The 11,661-nt window shown below is 34.6% G+C and overlaps 1 protein-coding gene across 1 annotated transcript in view; it reads right to left on the bottom strand.

The window, feature by feature from the left end:
• Positions 1 to 2,178: 2,178 nt before the first annotated feature.
• Positions 2,179 to 11,661, bottom strand: part of GOLT1B (golgi transport 1B) — an 11,252-nt gene continuing 1,769 nt past the window's right edge. The window contains exons 2-5 of the mRNA XM_008693112.2: positions 7,617 to 7,708; positions 5,875 to 6,053; positions 4,641 to 4,722; positions 2,179 to 2,775 (exon numbers count right to left, since the gene is read on the bottom strand). Coding sequence (XP_008691334.1) covers positions 2,737 to 2,775; positions 4,641 to 4,722; positions 5,875 to 6,053; positions 7,617 to 7,708 — 392 coding nt within the window. The 3' untranslated portion in view covers positions 2,179 to 2,736. The remainder of the gene's footprint in view (positions 2,776 to 4,640; positions 4,723 to 5,874; positions 6,054 to 7,616; positions 7,709 to 11,661) is intronic.

Raw genomic sequence — 11,661 nt, 5'->3', positions numbered from 1 at the left:
GGGACGCAATCAGGTTTAGATGAGGTATTGAAGATGAACTCCCCACCCCCCACCCCATGATGGGATTGGTGTCCTTATAAAACGAAGAGACTGAAGCTCTCTCTGCCATATGAGGATGCAGCAAGAAGGCAGTTGTCTGCAAGCCACAAAGAGGGTCCTCACCAATAATTGAATCTACCCTCACCTTCTTTTTGGACTTCCCAGCATCCACAACTGTGAGAAATAAGTGTCTGTTTAAGCCGCCCAGCCTACAGAACTTGTTATAGCAGCCCGAGCTAAGACAACCACCAATTAATAGAAAAGTACCCTTTTATTGAGAGGTAAGACAAGTGTATTTACAATATTCAATTGTTAGATCATATAATCTGACTGTGAGACTTTTTAAAGCAGCAGTATTCCAGAAATTACAATTTATAAGGGGAAAAGAAAAACATTGCAAGTATGTTTCTGTTACAGAAAATTCATTTGAACAATGCCAGGTACACTTAAGGCTATGTAGTATTAGAACTTTTCCTCCATCGTTACAGCAATAATCAAAGTATTTTTGTCACAAAGACAGAAGGCTAATTTTGGAAAGGAAGAAACAATATAATGTACAGTGCTTTCTGTCAGAAGACTAATATGTTTAAAAATAGAGCCTCATCAGTGGTTCTGAGAAGAAATATACAATGCTGCCAAGTAGTCCCGAACTCACATTTGAAATTAACTGTGGACTCTGAAAACTGCTCCAGCCTCTCAATCTTACTAAGGACTGGGAGATTATCAAATCCTTTACACAACTTCTAATAACGCTTCTGAAGTAAGATTTTGAAAAAGAGATCTGTTACAGTGCAAAGAACATTTTGATAGAAATTCATGTCTACAAAGGAGTTAAATAATACAGATGTTCCTTACATTAACAGATACAGTTCTTGTTCTAAAAAGATAGAATTATCTAGCCACTGAAAATAATATGGATCAGTCAAAAATATGTATAAGAGTCCTACAGGGTAACTTGTATAAGTTGACCCCCAAAATATGTATATATTTGACACTCTCCAAATGAGGATATTACTTTTTTGAAGAACATTAGACACAACACTAGGTCTCTTATTATTCCATGAACTATTGAGGTAGGAGTCTCATTTTTGTCAACATCATCTAGTTTCACAGATTATGTCATAAGTCAAATGCCAGTACCAAAAGACAGTAATCCACAATACCGAACCATTAAACTATATACCAAGTCTTTCCTTCTTTAGACAAGCAAGGATGGAGTTCTCTGTGCATCGAGATTTAACTAAAAATAACATAAGCTGTGATATATTTTGTAGACATGTTTGTAAATAAAAATCACAAATTTCAGTTATGATTTTGTGCGTTAAAAAGCTCTGCAACTGTTAAAAAAAAGGTAAACAGTGCAATCATTAGTGGTAAAATAAATAGTACTATGGCTGTTGAAATGTGTTCTTACATCTACCAGAAAAGATGCCACCTCGGAAAACACTAATGAAGAAATGGCCACTATTTCTTCCTGCCAGTCAAGCATCAATGGTAGAAAAAAAAAACACATTTTTTTAGTGTCATGCCAGTCAAGCATCAATGGTAGAAAAAAAAAACACATTTTTTTAGTGTCATGTTAAGAAACTATAGCCCATTTAATTACAGTAAACTACCTTTAGCATGTGAATTCTGATATTTTCTCCATGAACTCAAGACGAAGAGTGATCTTATGAAGCATTCATCATGCATATTGATTTTTATGTTAGGAAAAAGCTAAAAAAAAAGGAAAACTCAGCTTTATATGAAAAGCCCTTGACATATATAAGTTTAACCTTGTTACATCTTGAAGTAAACGTTATCAAGTTATTTAATTTATGAAAAGCAAAATGATAAAATCACTACTCAAATAAAAAAAATAAAACAAAAAAGAAAGAAAAACTACACCATGACGGAAAAATCCATTTGGTTTGCATTGCTTGGTATCGTAAATAAGACTACTCAATGAAACACGGCATGTAACAGACTACTTCATGGTTTTTGTTAGATGCTTACATGTAACGAAGGACACAGATAATTAAGTCAGATTCTCAAGAAGTATGAGTAGTTCTGGAGTGTTTAGTTATAATGAATGACCCTTGCGTATTCTGACAGTGAATATCTAGTTCAGATTTTCATCTGGCTTTAAAATATTAAGAATCAGAAGAACCACAAATGTTTTATTTTAACCATATGTTTACAAAAAAAAAAGTGATTCATACATCAAAACTGGGTTTTCCTTGGTTTTAATACATTAAATGACATAATCCAATCTAACTCATGCATCACTTTCAGACACACAGTGCAACTGGAAATACTTTTGCCATTCCAGTGGATATTTCTAAAAAGCAAATGCCTACGGGTCCTCCTGTGCCTTCAAAATAAGAAGAAAAGAAACAGGCCCCACAGTTCTCCAAGGATGGCTGTGTTTCGCACATTGAGGATAAACAATAAAAATTGCCTTCAAGAGTTTCAATAAGTATTGTAACATAGATTCATCTCCTTTAGTTTGCTTGCTGACTTCTTAGATCACTTGATTAGAAGCCTGTTCTCATTGCCTCTTTGTTAACTGCTATTGGTACTTTGTAGACTATACGTTTTAAACTTCTGTAAAGAACATTACAAGCTATTTCATGTAATTTAATTTTGTGCTGAATATTCTTCAAAGGATTTTATAAATAATACAATATTTTAAATGAGTCTTCAATTCACTTGTTGTTATACCATATTGTTGCTTTCTCCAACTTTATCTACAAACTGCAAGGAGAAGAAAAACAGGTAATTAAGAGAAAGCCCATGGCATTATAAACACATTATATCAATATTTTAAACGTTGATTTAAAAACCCAGCTTTATAAGATTTGTGGATATTTAAGGTGTGACTGACAATGGTTAATTCAGTACTACTCACCACAATCTCCTGACACGTAAATGTGTATAAAAAATTTTCTTTGCTAAGGTTGTTTTTGCATGACATGTTATGCATATGACTTTAAGGGTGCAACACGAGAAATGCAACACAATGAATAAAACAATTGGATAAAATGAAGTTAACACTGCTAGCTTAACAAAAAAATAAAAAAAATAAAAAGCTGAAATGTCAGCCATTCATGCATTAATGAACCCAATAAGATATTTCAACTGACCATTACTGAGGATCTCTTCAGGGCCTATGTAGTCTTTGAACAAACAGATTTAACTCCATTAAGTTCAATAATTAACAACAGCTATTGACTAAAAATACTTTAAATGTGTATTCTGGACTTCAGACTGAAAGTGGCAATGACATTAAAAATAGATGTAATGAGGCAAGCATAAATTTATAGTTACTGAATATAAATTTTAACACACGTTAATGTAAGTGGTTATTTACTTTGGCTACTCCACCCCAAATGTAAAGCAACTGGGCCTTCTTCAGCATTCCAGATGGTGATGCAAATATTGAAACAAAATAATTAGTGGAGATATTAAAAGTTATGTAACCCAGGTGGTCATAACACTACCAAAATCTAGCAATCATTTAACCCTTCCTTTCATTTCACTATTCACATTTTTACTGAACCATTTATTACAATGAAGTAATAATAATAGGAAACATAATTTACAGCATTGGGTGTCCATTTATGCAAATACTGAAGAATCCTTAAATTAAGGACGTGAATAATGATTACAACTGTGTAACTAGAAGTTTCGGTAAATTCAAAAGCCATTCTAAGTAAAAACATTAACTACAGTATGAGTTTGGAGATTAATGTAAATGAAATCTGGACATACCTCCTATAAGCCCACATCCCAACATTTTATATTATTATAAATAGGTGATTGGTGCGTCACTGTTTTGAAAGTTCCATAGATTCATTAGGATTTTAAGATAAACTTAGGTGGAGAGAAAGCACAACATTCCCTCTCTAAGGGGAACTTCAAATATTTAGAATTCTGACTGTAAAATTGACTTGAGGTTGGAAATGAGATTTTTGTCTTACAGCAAAACCCATTCTTCAGTGGGTAAGACATCCTTTAGCTCTCTGAGAAACCCATAAGTGCTATGGATCATCTCTCTAGAAACATCTACAAACGTCTGTAAACAACTTTAGGAAGTTGATGGCCCATCTTGGAAGAACAGATCTTATGAGATCATTCAAATTGTGGAGAGAGGTGGGAACAGAATTTTATCATCTGACTTCCAGTATAATTGTGCTTGATTTAATTGTCTTAACGCATGCTATTTGGCGATACAGTCTAAGAAAGAAAATATTTATTAGAAATAATGATGTCCTTTTTACCTAATGGCTTCTAAAATTAGAAATCATATAAAAGTTAATTGAAAAGTGCCTTGAACTCTCAAAGAGAAAGGTAGCATAGCATATCAATCAGAGTTAATTTAAAAAAAAAATCAAGAATATTAAAAATGGATATAGTGAAACAAAATTTCAGGTTTTTTACAGTTAGCAATGATTATTTTCTCTGGTATTCATGATAACTATGATCTACAACCATGATGTAACAATTTATGTCATAATAAAAAACTTATCAATTAATCAAGTATCAATTACTTGTATTTCTAGAAGTAAAGAGCATCAAAGATGGTTTAAACATTTTATTTTTAATACATGATAACTTACTGATCTAATTCCAGGTAAATTCAAGAGAGATCCAAGGACTGGCACTCTTCTAATAAAGCCAATGACCACAGGAAAGAAACCCCTAGGAAGAAGGAGAAAAAGTATTCTCAGAACTTACAGATTTATTACAAAAATCAATTGCTAACCAAGTAAAAAGAAAGGATCCAGTTAAAATTCTGAATGTCTTAGAGACTTCAAATTTCAAATGTTACGTTCAGTGGTAATGTTTCTTACCTCTCCGGGATTTGATCTCATTCTTAATTATACTCCCATAGTGTTTTGCTTATACACCTGTAACACATTACTACTATATCCTGCTGGTATCTTTATAGTCTATTTCCCGTATCAGAAATGAGAGATTCTCTACAGCAGATTTGACACTTAATTTAGTTTTATGTCTCCTGTGCATAATACAGTGTTTGGCAGATAGAAGACAAAGGATATACATTTCTTGAATAATTAAACCAACCTTATTTAAAGGTATTTTCTCACAGAAAATACTATTGTTTATTCACTTAGTAACTAGCATTTGTAAAATAGTGACTGTTCAAAATCTATCATAGCGTATTCAGTACAAAATTTTCTTTTTTTTCCTTTTTCTTTTCTTTTTTTTTTAAAGATTTTATTTATTTGACAGAGATAGAGACAGCCAGTGAGAGAGGGAACACAAGCAGGGGGAGTGGGAGAGGAAGAAGCAGGCTCATAGCGGAGGAGCCTGATGTGGGGCTCGATACCGTAACGCCGGGATCACGCCCTGAGCCGAAGGTAGACGCTTAACCGCTGTGCCACCCAGGCGCCCCTCAGTACAAAATTTTCTAATATGTGTATGTACTAAAAGAACTGTCATCAAGTGGCAGTAACTATGCAGTATCTATGGTTCTATGTATTAAAATGTTGTATGTATATACATATTACTGTTTAGTTGCTAAAAATAGTGAAGTGCCTTAAATAGAAAGACAGTGCCTTAAAATCCCAATAAAACCAATTTTATTGAGTTGAAAGTATAAGATAATGAACCTACTGGCAGTCACCTACATTTAATAAACATTTTTATAGTTGACTGAATTATCTAATAAGAGATTCAATAAAAGATTCAATGCAAACAAAAATCCATTTGAGAAAATTATGATCTTTGTACTCATGCTGATGCAAATATCTGGGTTTTTGTAATAATTACTTATTTGACATACTGGTATATTGAAAGAGAAAAAGTAAAATAAAATAATTGCCTTACCTGAACAAGAGAAAGAATCCATAAATTTCAAAGATCATGCCTATCAAAGGCCAACCAATAAGGACTACAAATACTCCACCCAGGAAAAATCCTGTAGCTTTCATTTTATGTTTTTGGAAGAAGAATCTGAATGTTCTTTCTAAACCAATGACAAAAGCCAAGCCGGCCACAAATAAAACCTAGAAGAGAAAGAAAATGTGAGATAGAAGAAGTAGTTAAACACACTGTATAAATTTGAAAAGCAAGGTCAAAGCTAAATATAATAAAAAGCAGCACATCTGGCTCTTTGTAGGGGCAACTGGCTGGAGGAAACTATGATGCATGCCAAAAGGCAGAATCAAGGAGTGGGCTAAGCATGCGAAAGCTGGAGTTGGATTCCACGCTTCTCATCCTCTTCTTTCTTGATTAAATGGAGAAAAAGAGAACCAACGAAAGATGAGATGTTACTAATGGGCATGTGCATATGCAGTGGTCCTCCCAGGTAAGCGAGATGGAGAGGGCTTTAGTTAAGCAGAGGAGTGACTGGGCAAAAGAGGAAGGCTGCCCATAAACATGTCACCCGGAAGTACTCCTGGTTGTGCACACTTCGCCACGGGCTACAGGAGTTCCTATGGGTGGGAGGAATACTGACATGGCCAAGCAATAGAAGAAACCACACAAAGCCAGGAAGAGGATTCTAGTCTTACTAATCCCAGAATATCTGGTGGCAGCAGAAATAAAAATAAAGCCGTATGTTCTCAAATATACATATATTTTGTATGTTTTCAGATAGTGAGCAAGAAATGGTCATCTATTAAAAGCTTGCTTTTCCCCCAGGTTTTAGTTCCAATACTTGCCTTTCTTCATAACTCTCTTTAATGAAAGATTTTTCACACAAGTATTGATTGAGCCTAATGGTTAAGCTTCATATTCTCAGACAGCAATGCTATTTATATTAATTAAAATACCAATTTTGAATAGTTTTGTTAACCTTTATATTTTCTAATTTCCAATTAAAAGCCTATGGTTGTACAGACTTCAAAGATATTTAGTATTATTCAGTAACTTTGTTATCTTCTTAAAGGGTTATGATTTATTTCTAGAACTCTTGCACAACCTTCACACATGGACAACAAAGTACACATTCCAAATAAACAATTCACGCACCTTTCTCAGCAAGTCGACTGCTAATATACAGATGTATTAAGAGGTTTAAATGGTTTTTAAAAATCTGTTTATCTTATGCTACTGAACCAAATGTTTCAAGTCACATGTCAAACATATTAACAAATTTAACAAGACATGGGGTCTACCAAGTCATCTATTTTGAACTCCTATCTAAAGGTAGCCTTGATTCAATCTATTGTATATTACATATCAAACACTCAACAGAGTAGTCATTCAAAAACCTCTTTAAGTGTTTACCTTTTATTTAAACAGACTTTTTTTTTTTTTTTTAAAGATTTTATTTATATGACAGAGAGAGAGCACAAGCAGGGGGAGGAGCAGGCAGAGTGAGAGGGAGTAGCACGTTCTATCCCAGGAACCTGAGATCTTGACCTGAGCAGAAGGCAGGTGCTAATAGACTGAGCCACCCAAACGCCCTAAACAGGTTTTATTTCTGATATAAACAGAGAAGATAATAGGAATCTTTACATGAGTAACAATGAATTATCTCCCCCCAAATTTAATAGCAGGCAATAATTCATTTGTAATTAAAGTTACCTTATGAATTTAGTTAAAATATATGTTGAAAAACTCACATTTCCAATAGCCAGTAGTGCTTTGTCAAAAAAAAGAATCATTCCAAAGAACAGGAAAAACACTCCAAATCCTGTTAATCCCATTCCAATTTCTGCAATAAAAGTTATATAGTTAAGGATAGAGAAAAATAAAAGTTACATTAAGATCCTGATAAGCTAAGTAAGAAAATTTTTCAGTTTTTCTTTTGGCTGATATAAGAAAATAGGTCCCCAACATTGCAGGTTAACTTTATGACATTCGTTAAGATCCATAATAGATTAAACTAACATCAGCAAATAACTTCAAAATTTAAAATCTAAATGGAAATCTCTAACCCTTATATGAGAGATAGCACTTCTCATAAACATACACATGATAGAGAAAGATAATCAGGATTCTAAATATTTGATTATATATTTTTTGCCTCCCAAGAACCCTTCTGGCATCAGACATAAATATATGGGTTTTCTTTTACTATTTATCTCCTTTCATATTCTAGGACTATTATTTATACGCACAATATTTACAGTTACTTCCTTCACCTCTTAAATTCATTCCTTAACCCAGTGCAAATACTACCATAGGTCAGCACAATATACTTCACTCCGTGATACACTGCTTCTCACAAGGGCAATATCTGGAGAATCACATCATTGACTCTTCAAAAGTTAATTTTCAGGAGGTCAGGCACCACTTTTAACTTCTTGATGATACAGATTTATCTTCTATAATTTATCTAAACCATGAATCCATTCACACACTTAGTGTATAAGGCTTAGTATCAGCTCTCCAAAAGTTTCAAAGAACAGTTTTACTTAATATTAATATGCTGGGGTTTTACTCTTTTCATTCAAAAACAAAGGACTGTTGATCAACTCCTAAATGCCAGCATCTCTTCTAGGTACTGAGTGCATGGTGAACAAAGTGTAAGCATTGAAGTTTAAGTTCATCCTTACATAAAACTAACAATTTCATTACCTTTATGTTCTCTTGGTCTTATCTTTTTACTTTGAGGATTCTTAATTTTCTAAGATTACAGTTGTCCTTTTCTGGTAATGCTAAAAGCATAAGCCACTAAGTCACCTCTTTGATCATTTTAGTTTTGCTTTCAGGAAATACTTACCAATCCTTATTTTACCCAGACATATACTATCTGCATGAAATAATGAAACAGAGCAGAAACCACCATATTTTTGGAAACCCAATTTTATTTATTTTTTTTTTATTTATTTTTTTTTTTTTATTAATAATGATTTTTTATTATATTATGTTAGTCACCATACAGTACATCCCCGGTTTTCGATGTAAGGCTCGATGATTCATTAGTTGTGTATAACACCCAGTGCACCATGCAATATGTGCCCTCCTTACTACCCATCACCGGTCTATCCCATTCCCCCACCCCCCTCCCCTCTGTAGCCCTCAGTTTGTTTCTCATAGTCCATAGTCTCTCATTGGAAACCCAATTTTAAATACACTATTAATGATTTCTGATCTGTTACTTAACTTTTTGGCCTTGGCACCAAAAAGCCAAAGTCTAGGTCACAGCTACTTAAAAAAATTTTTGAGCCTTGTAAAACGTTCTGATGAATTGAAAACTTCTTTCATATATTTTTCTACACCCCCCCACCTCCTCAATTTACAGTCAACTACTGTCTTTCATTCCAACTACCTTTTTTTCCCCAAAGACAGTCTAAAAGAATTCAGGTACTGGTATATAAATATACTGATAAGTGTATTCCACAGACACAGAATCCTATGAAAATGAGAGGCTAATGCTTTCATGCTTAAATCCGTTAAGAAAATTGACCAAAATAACTGTTTAGCCGTCAGACATAATCTCCTAGAAGAAAATATGGGCAAAACGAGCAAAATTCCATTGTATGACTGTTTAGTAGTTAGGATTTAGTCACTGGCAGTGAGTGATTTGAATAGGACTAATTTCTACCTTTTCATAAATTATCCTAATGATTACATAAAAATTTTGAGACTTTTTTTCAAGATTTTATTTATTGGAGGAGGGAGGCAGTGTAGGTAGGAGGAGGGGCAGAGGCAGAGGGAGAGGCAAAGAATCTGAAGCAGGCTCTGAGCTGAGTGGGGAGCCCAATGTAGGGCTCGATCTCATGACCCTGAGATCATGACCTGAGCCGAAATCAAGAGTTGGATGCTTAAGGGACTGGGCCACCCAGGTGTCCCCCAAATTTTGAGATGTTTGTTCATCAGAAAGGAAATTATATGGAAGCACACCTACTATGTACTGAGAATTTGCCATTATGGGGTGCTTTACATACCTTAAATAACTTAGTTCTTCCCATACTACTCCCAGGTAGGTGTGATTACATCGTTTTAGAGATGGAGGAAATTGAGGTTTAAAGAAACAACTTTGTTTGCCTAGAGTCACACTTCTGGTTAAGCATTTGAACTTAGTACCTGTGCTTAACTATTATATCATACTGCTTCCTACAAGATTTTTTTTCCCCCAGGTTAAATATGTTTGATTAAATGAAACTCATGGGGCACTGGAGCATCCTGAACTTCTGGGGGGAAGCATCTTTAGGTGACTCAAGTTTAATAGGATTAGTTTGTTATCTAACAACTAAGTAGGTGTTAGTAGAAGTATTAAAAATTGACTGCAGTGAAAAAAGACGGTATCTGGATATGGTTTCACATTCACTGAAATGTTTATACAAATATGTTGTAATTCCTTTAACAAACTGTGAGGTGAAAAGTAGCACCAGCCCCATATTTCAGACTTGGAGATTTGTAACTTATCCTTGCTCACAGAATCAGCAAATGTATGTGTGTGTGTGTGGGGGGGGCGCACAGGCTGTTGGGCAGGAAGAGTGGTGGTTGTGGGGAGTCAGGCTAGAATTCAAACTCAGTTTTTGGACTCCGCAGCTTACAAACGTAAAATGGGCACCAAAACACTTGTACTGTTTCATCCAGTGTAAGCCCAGGAGGAGACAGTTGCCTGTAACATATCTGCCAGAACTGGCACTGGGATGATGTTGCCAAGTATTTCTCGGTCTAAATGGGCCAGAAGTCTCCCACTGGCCTCACTGTGCCCTTTCTCATCTCCCGAATGCCCATCTTTCCTGTGCCTATGCATTCATAAGCCCTCTGGTTAAGAAAGCCCTAAACAGAGCTGCCTGCTCACCACCAGAATCATACCCAGTAAAATAAATTTATCTTTCTCTGATGCAACTATCAAACCTGCATTCCTCTTGCATACATATGTGAGTTTTTTTTCTTTTAAAGAACAATCTGATAAAAGCAGTTTAATAAAATTTGTCTAAAATGAAAAAAACTTTTTGTGGAAATTTTACAAGGAAAGATGCTTAATCCAATAGCAATCACTGTTAGCATTTTGATATCTTGTTGAAAATTTTAATATTAGCTTTCTCTTTCCTACTATGCATTTTAAAAAATAGAAAATTTCATAATAAAGAATTCAACTGAATATCAACCAAGTTGAACAACTCAACTGAACATTATGGTAGAATTTCAGGCAACGTGACATAATGAAGTAAAGATCTAGAGCATGGGAACTACCCAACTCTGTACCCCTCAATAAATCTTGTGTTTTTATGGAGAACAGGTGGGGCCAGTGCTATTATAGAACCCCTTAAAAGAATCATGAATTGCTTTTTATTCTGTTCAGTGCTTGGTCACCCTCTCCCAGAATCAGAATCCCAGAATAATCTTGGCAAATCACTTGAATGATGGCCAATTTCTGCAGTTAAACACACACACACACACACACACACACACACACCACACACACACACACCATTTGAAATCCAAAGAACTTTTGGTTCACTAACAATTTTGTATTTCAATCCACTGTCCTACCAAAAACAAATGGCAAATGAGCAACGAAGAATATAATTTCATCTTCTTCATCAATTTAATGAAGGAGAATGCTCCCTGTTCTGCCCATATTCTAACCCAATCTCCTTGTTCAAGATTGTGGAAGAATGTAAATCAGGCACCTGTCCCTATAAGAAGTCTTCAATAGAAGAAAATCTCTATGCAGAGGATTTATAGTTCATACTTTTTTTTTTT

The sequence above is a fragment of the Ursus maritimus genome, unplaced genomic scaffold (genome assembly GCF_017311325.1).
Source record: "Ursus maritimus isolate PB19 unplaced genomic scaffold, ASM1731132v1 scaffold_26, whole genome shotgun sequence".
NCBI lineage: Eukaryota > Metazoa > Chordata > Mammalia > Carnivora > Ursidae > Ursus > Ursus maritimus.
Note: the sequence above shows the minus strand (reverse complement) of the source record. Positions and strands in the feature narration are given on the sequence as shown.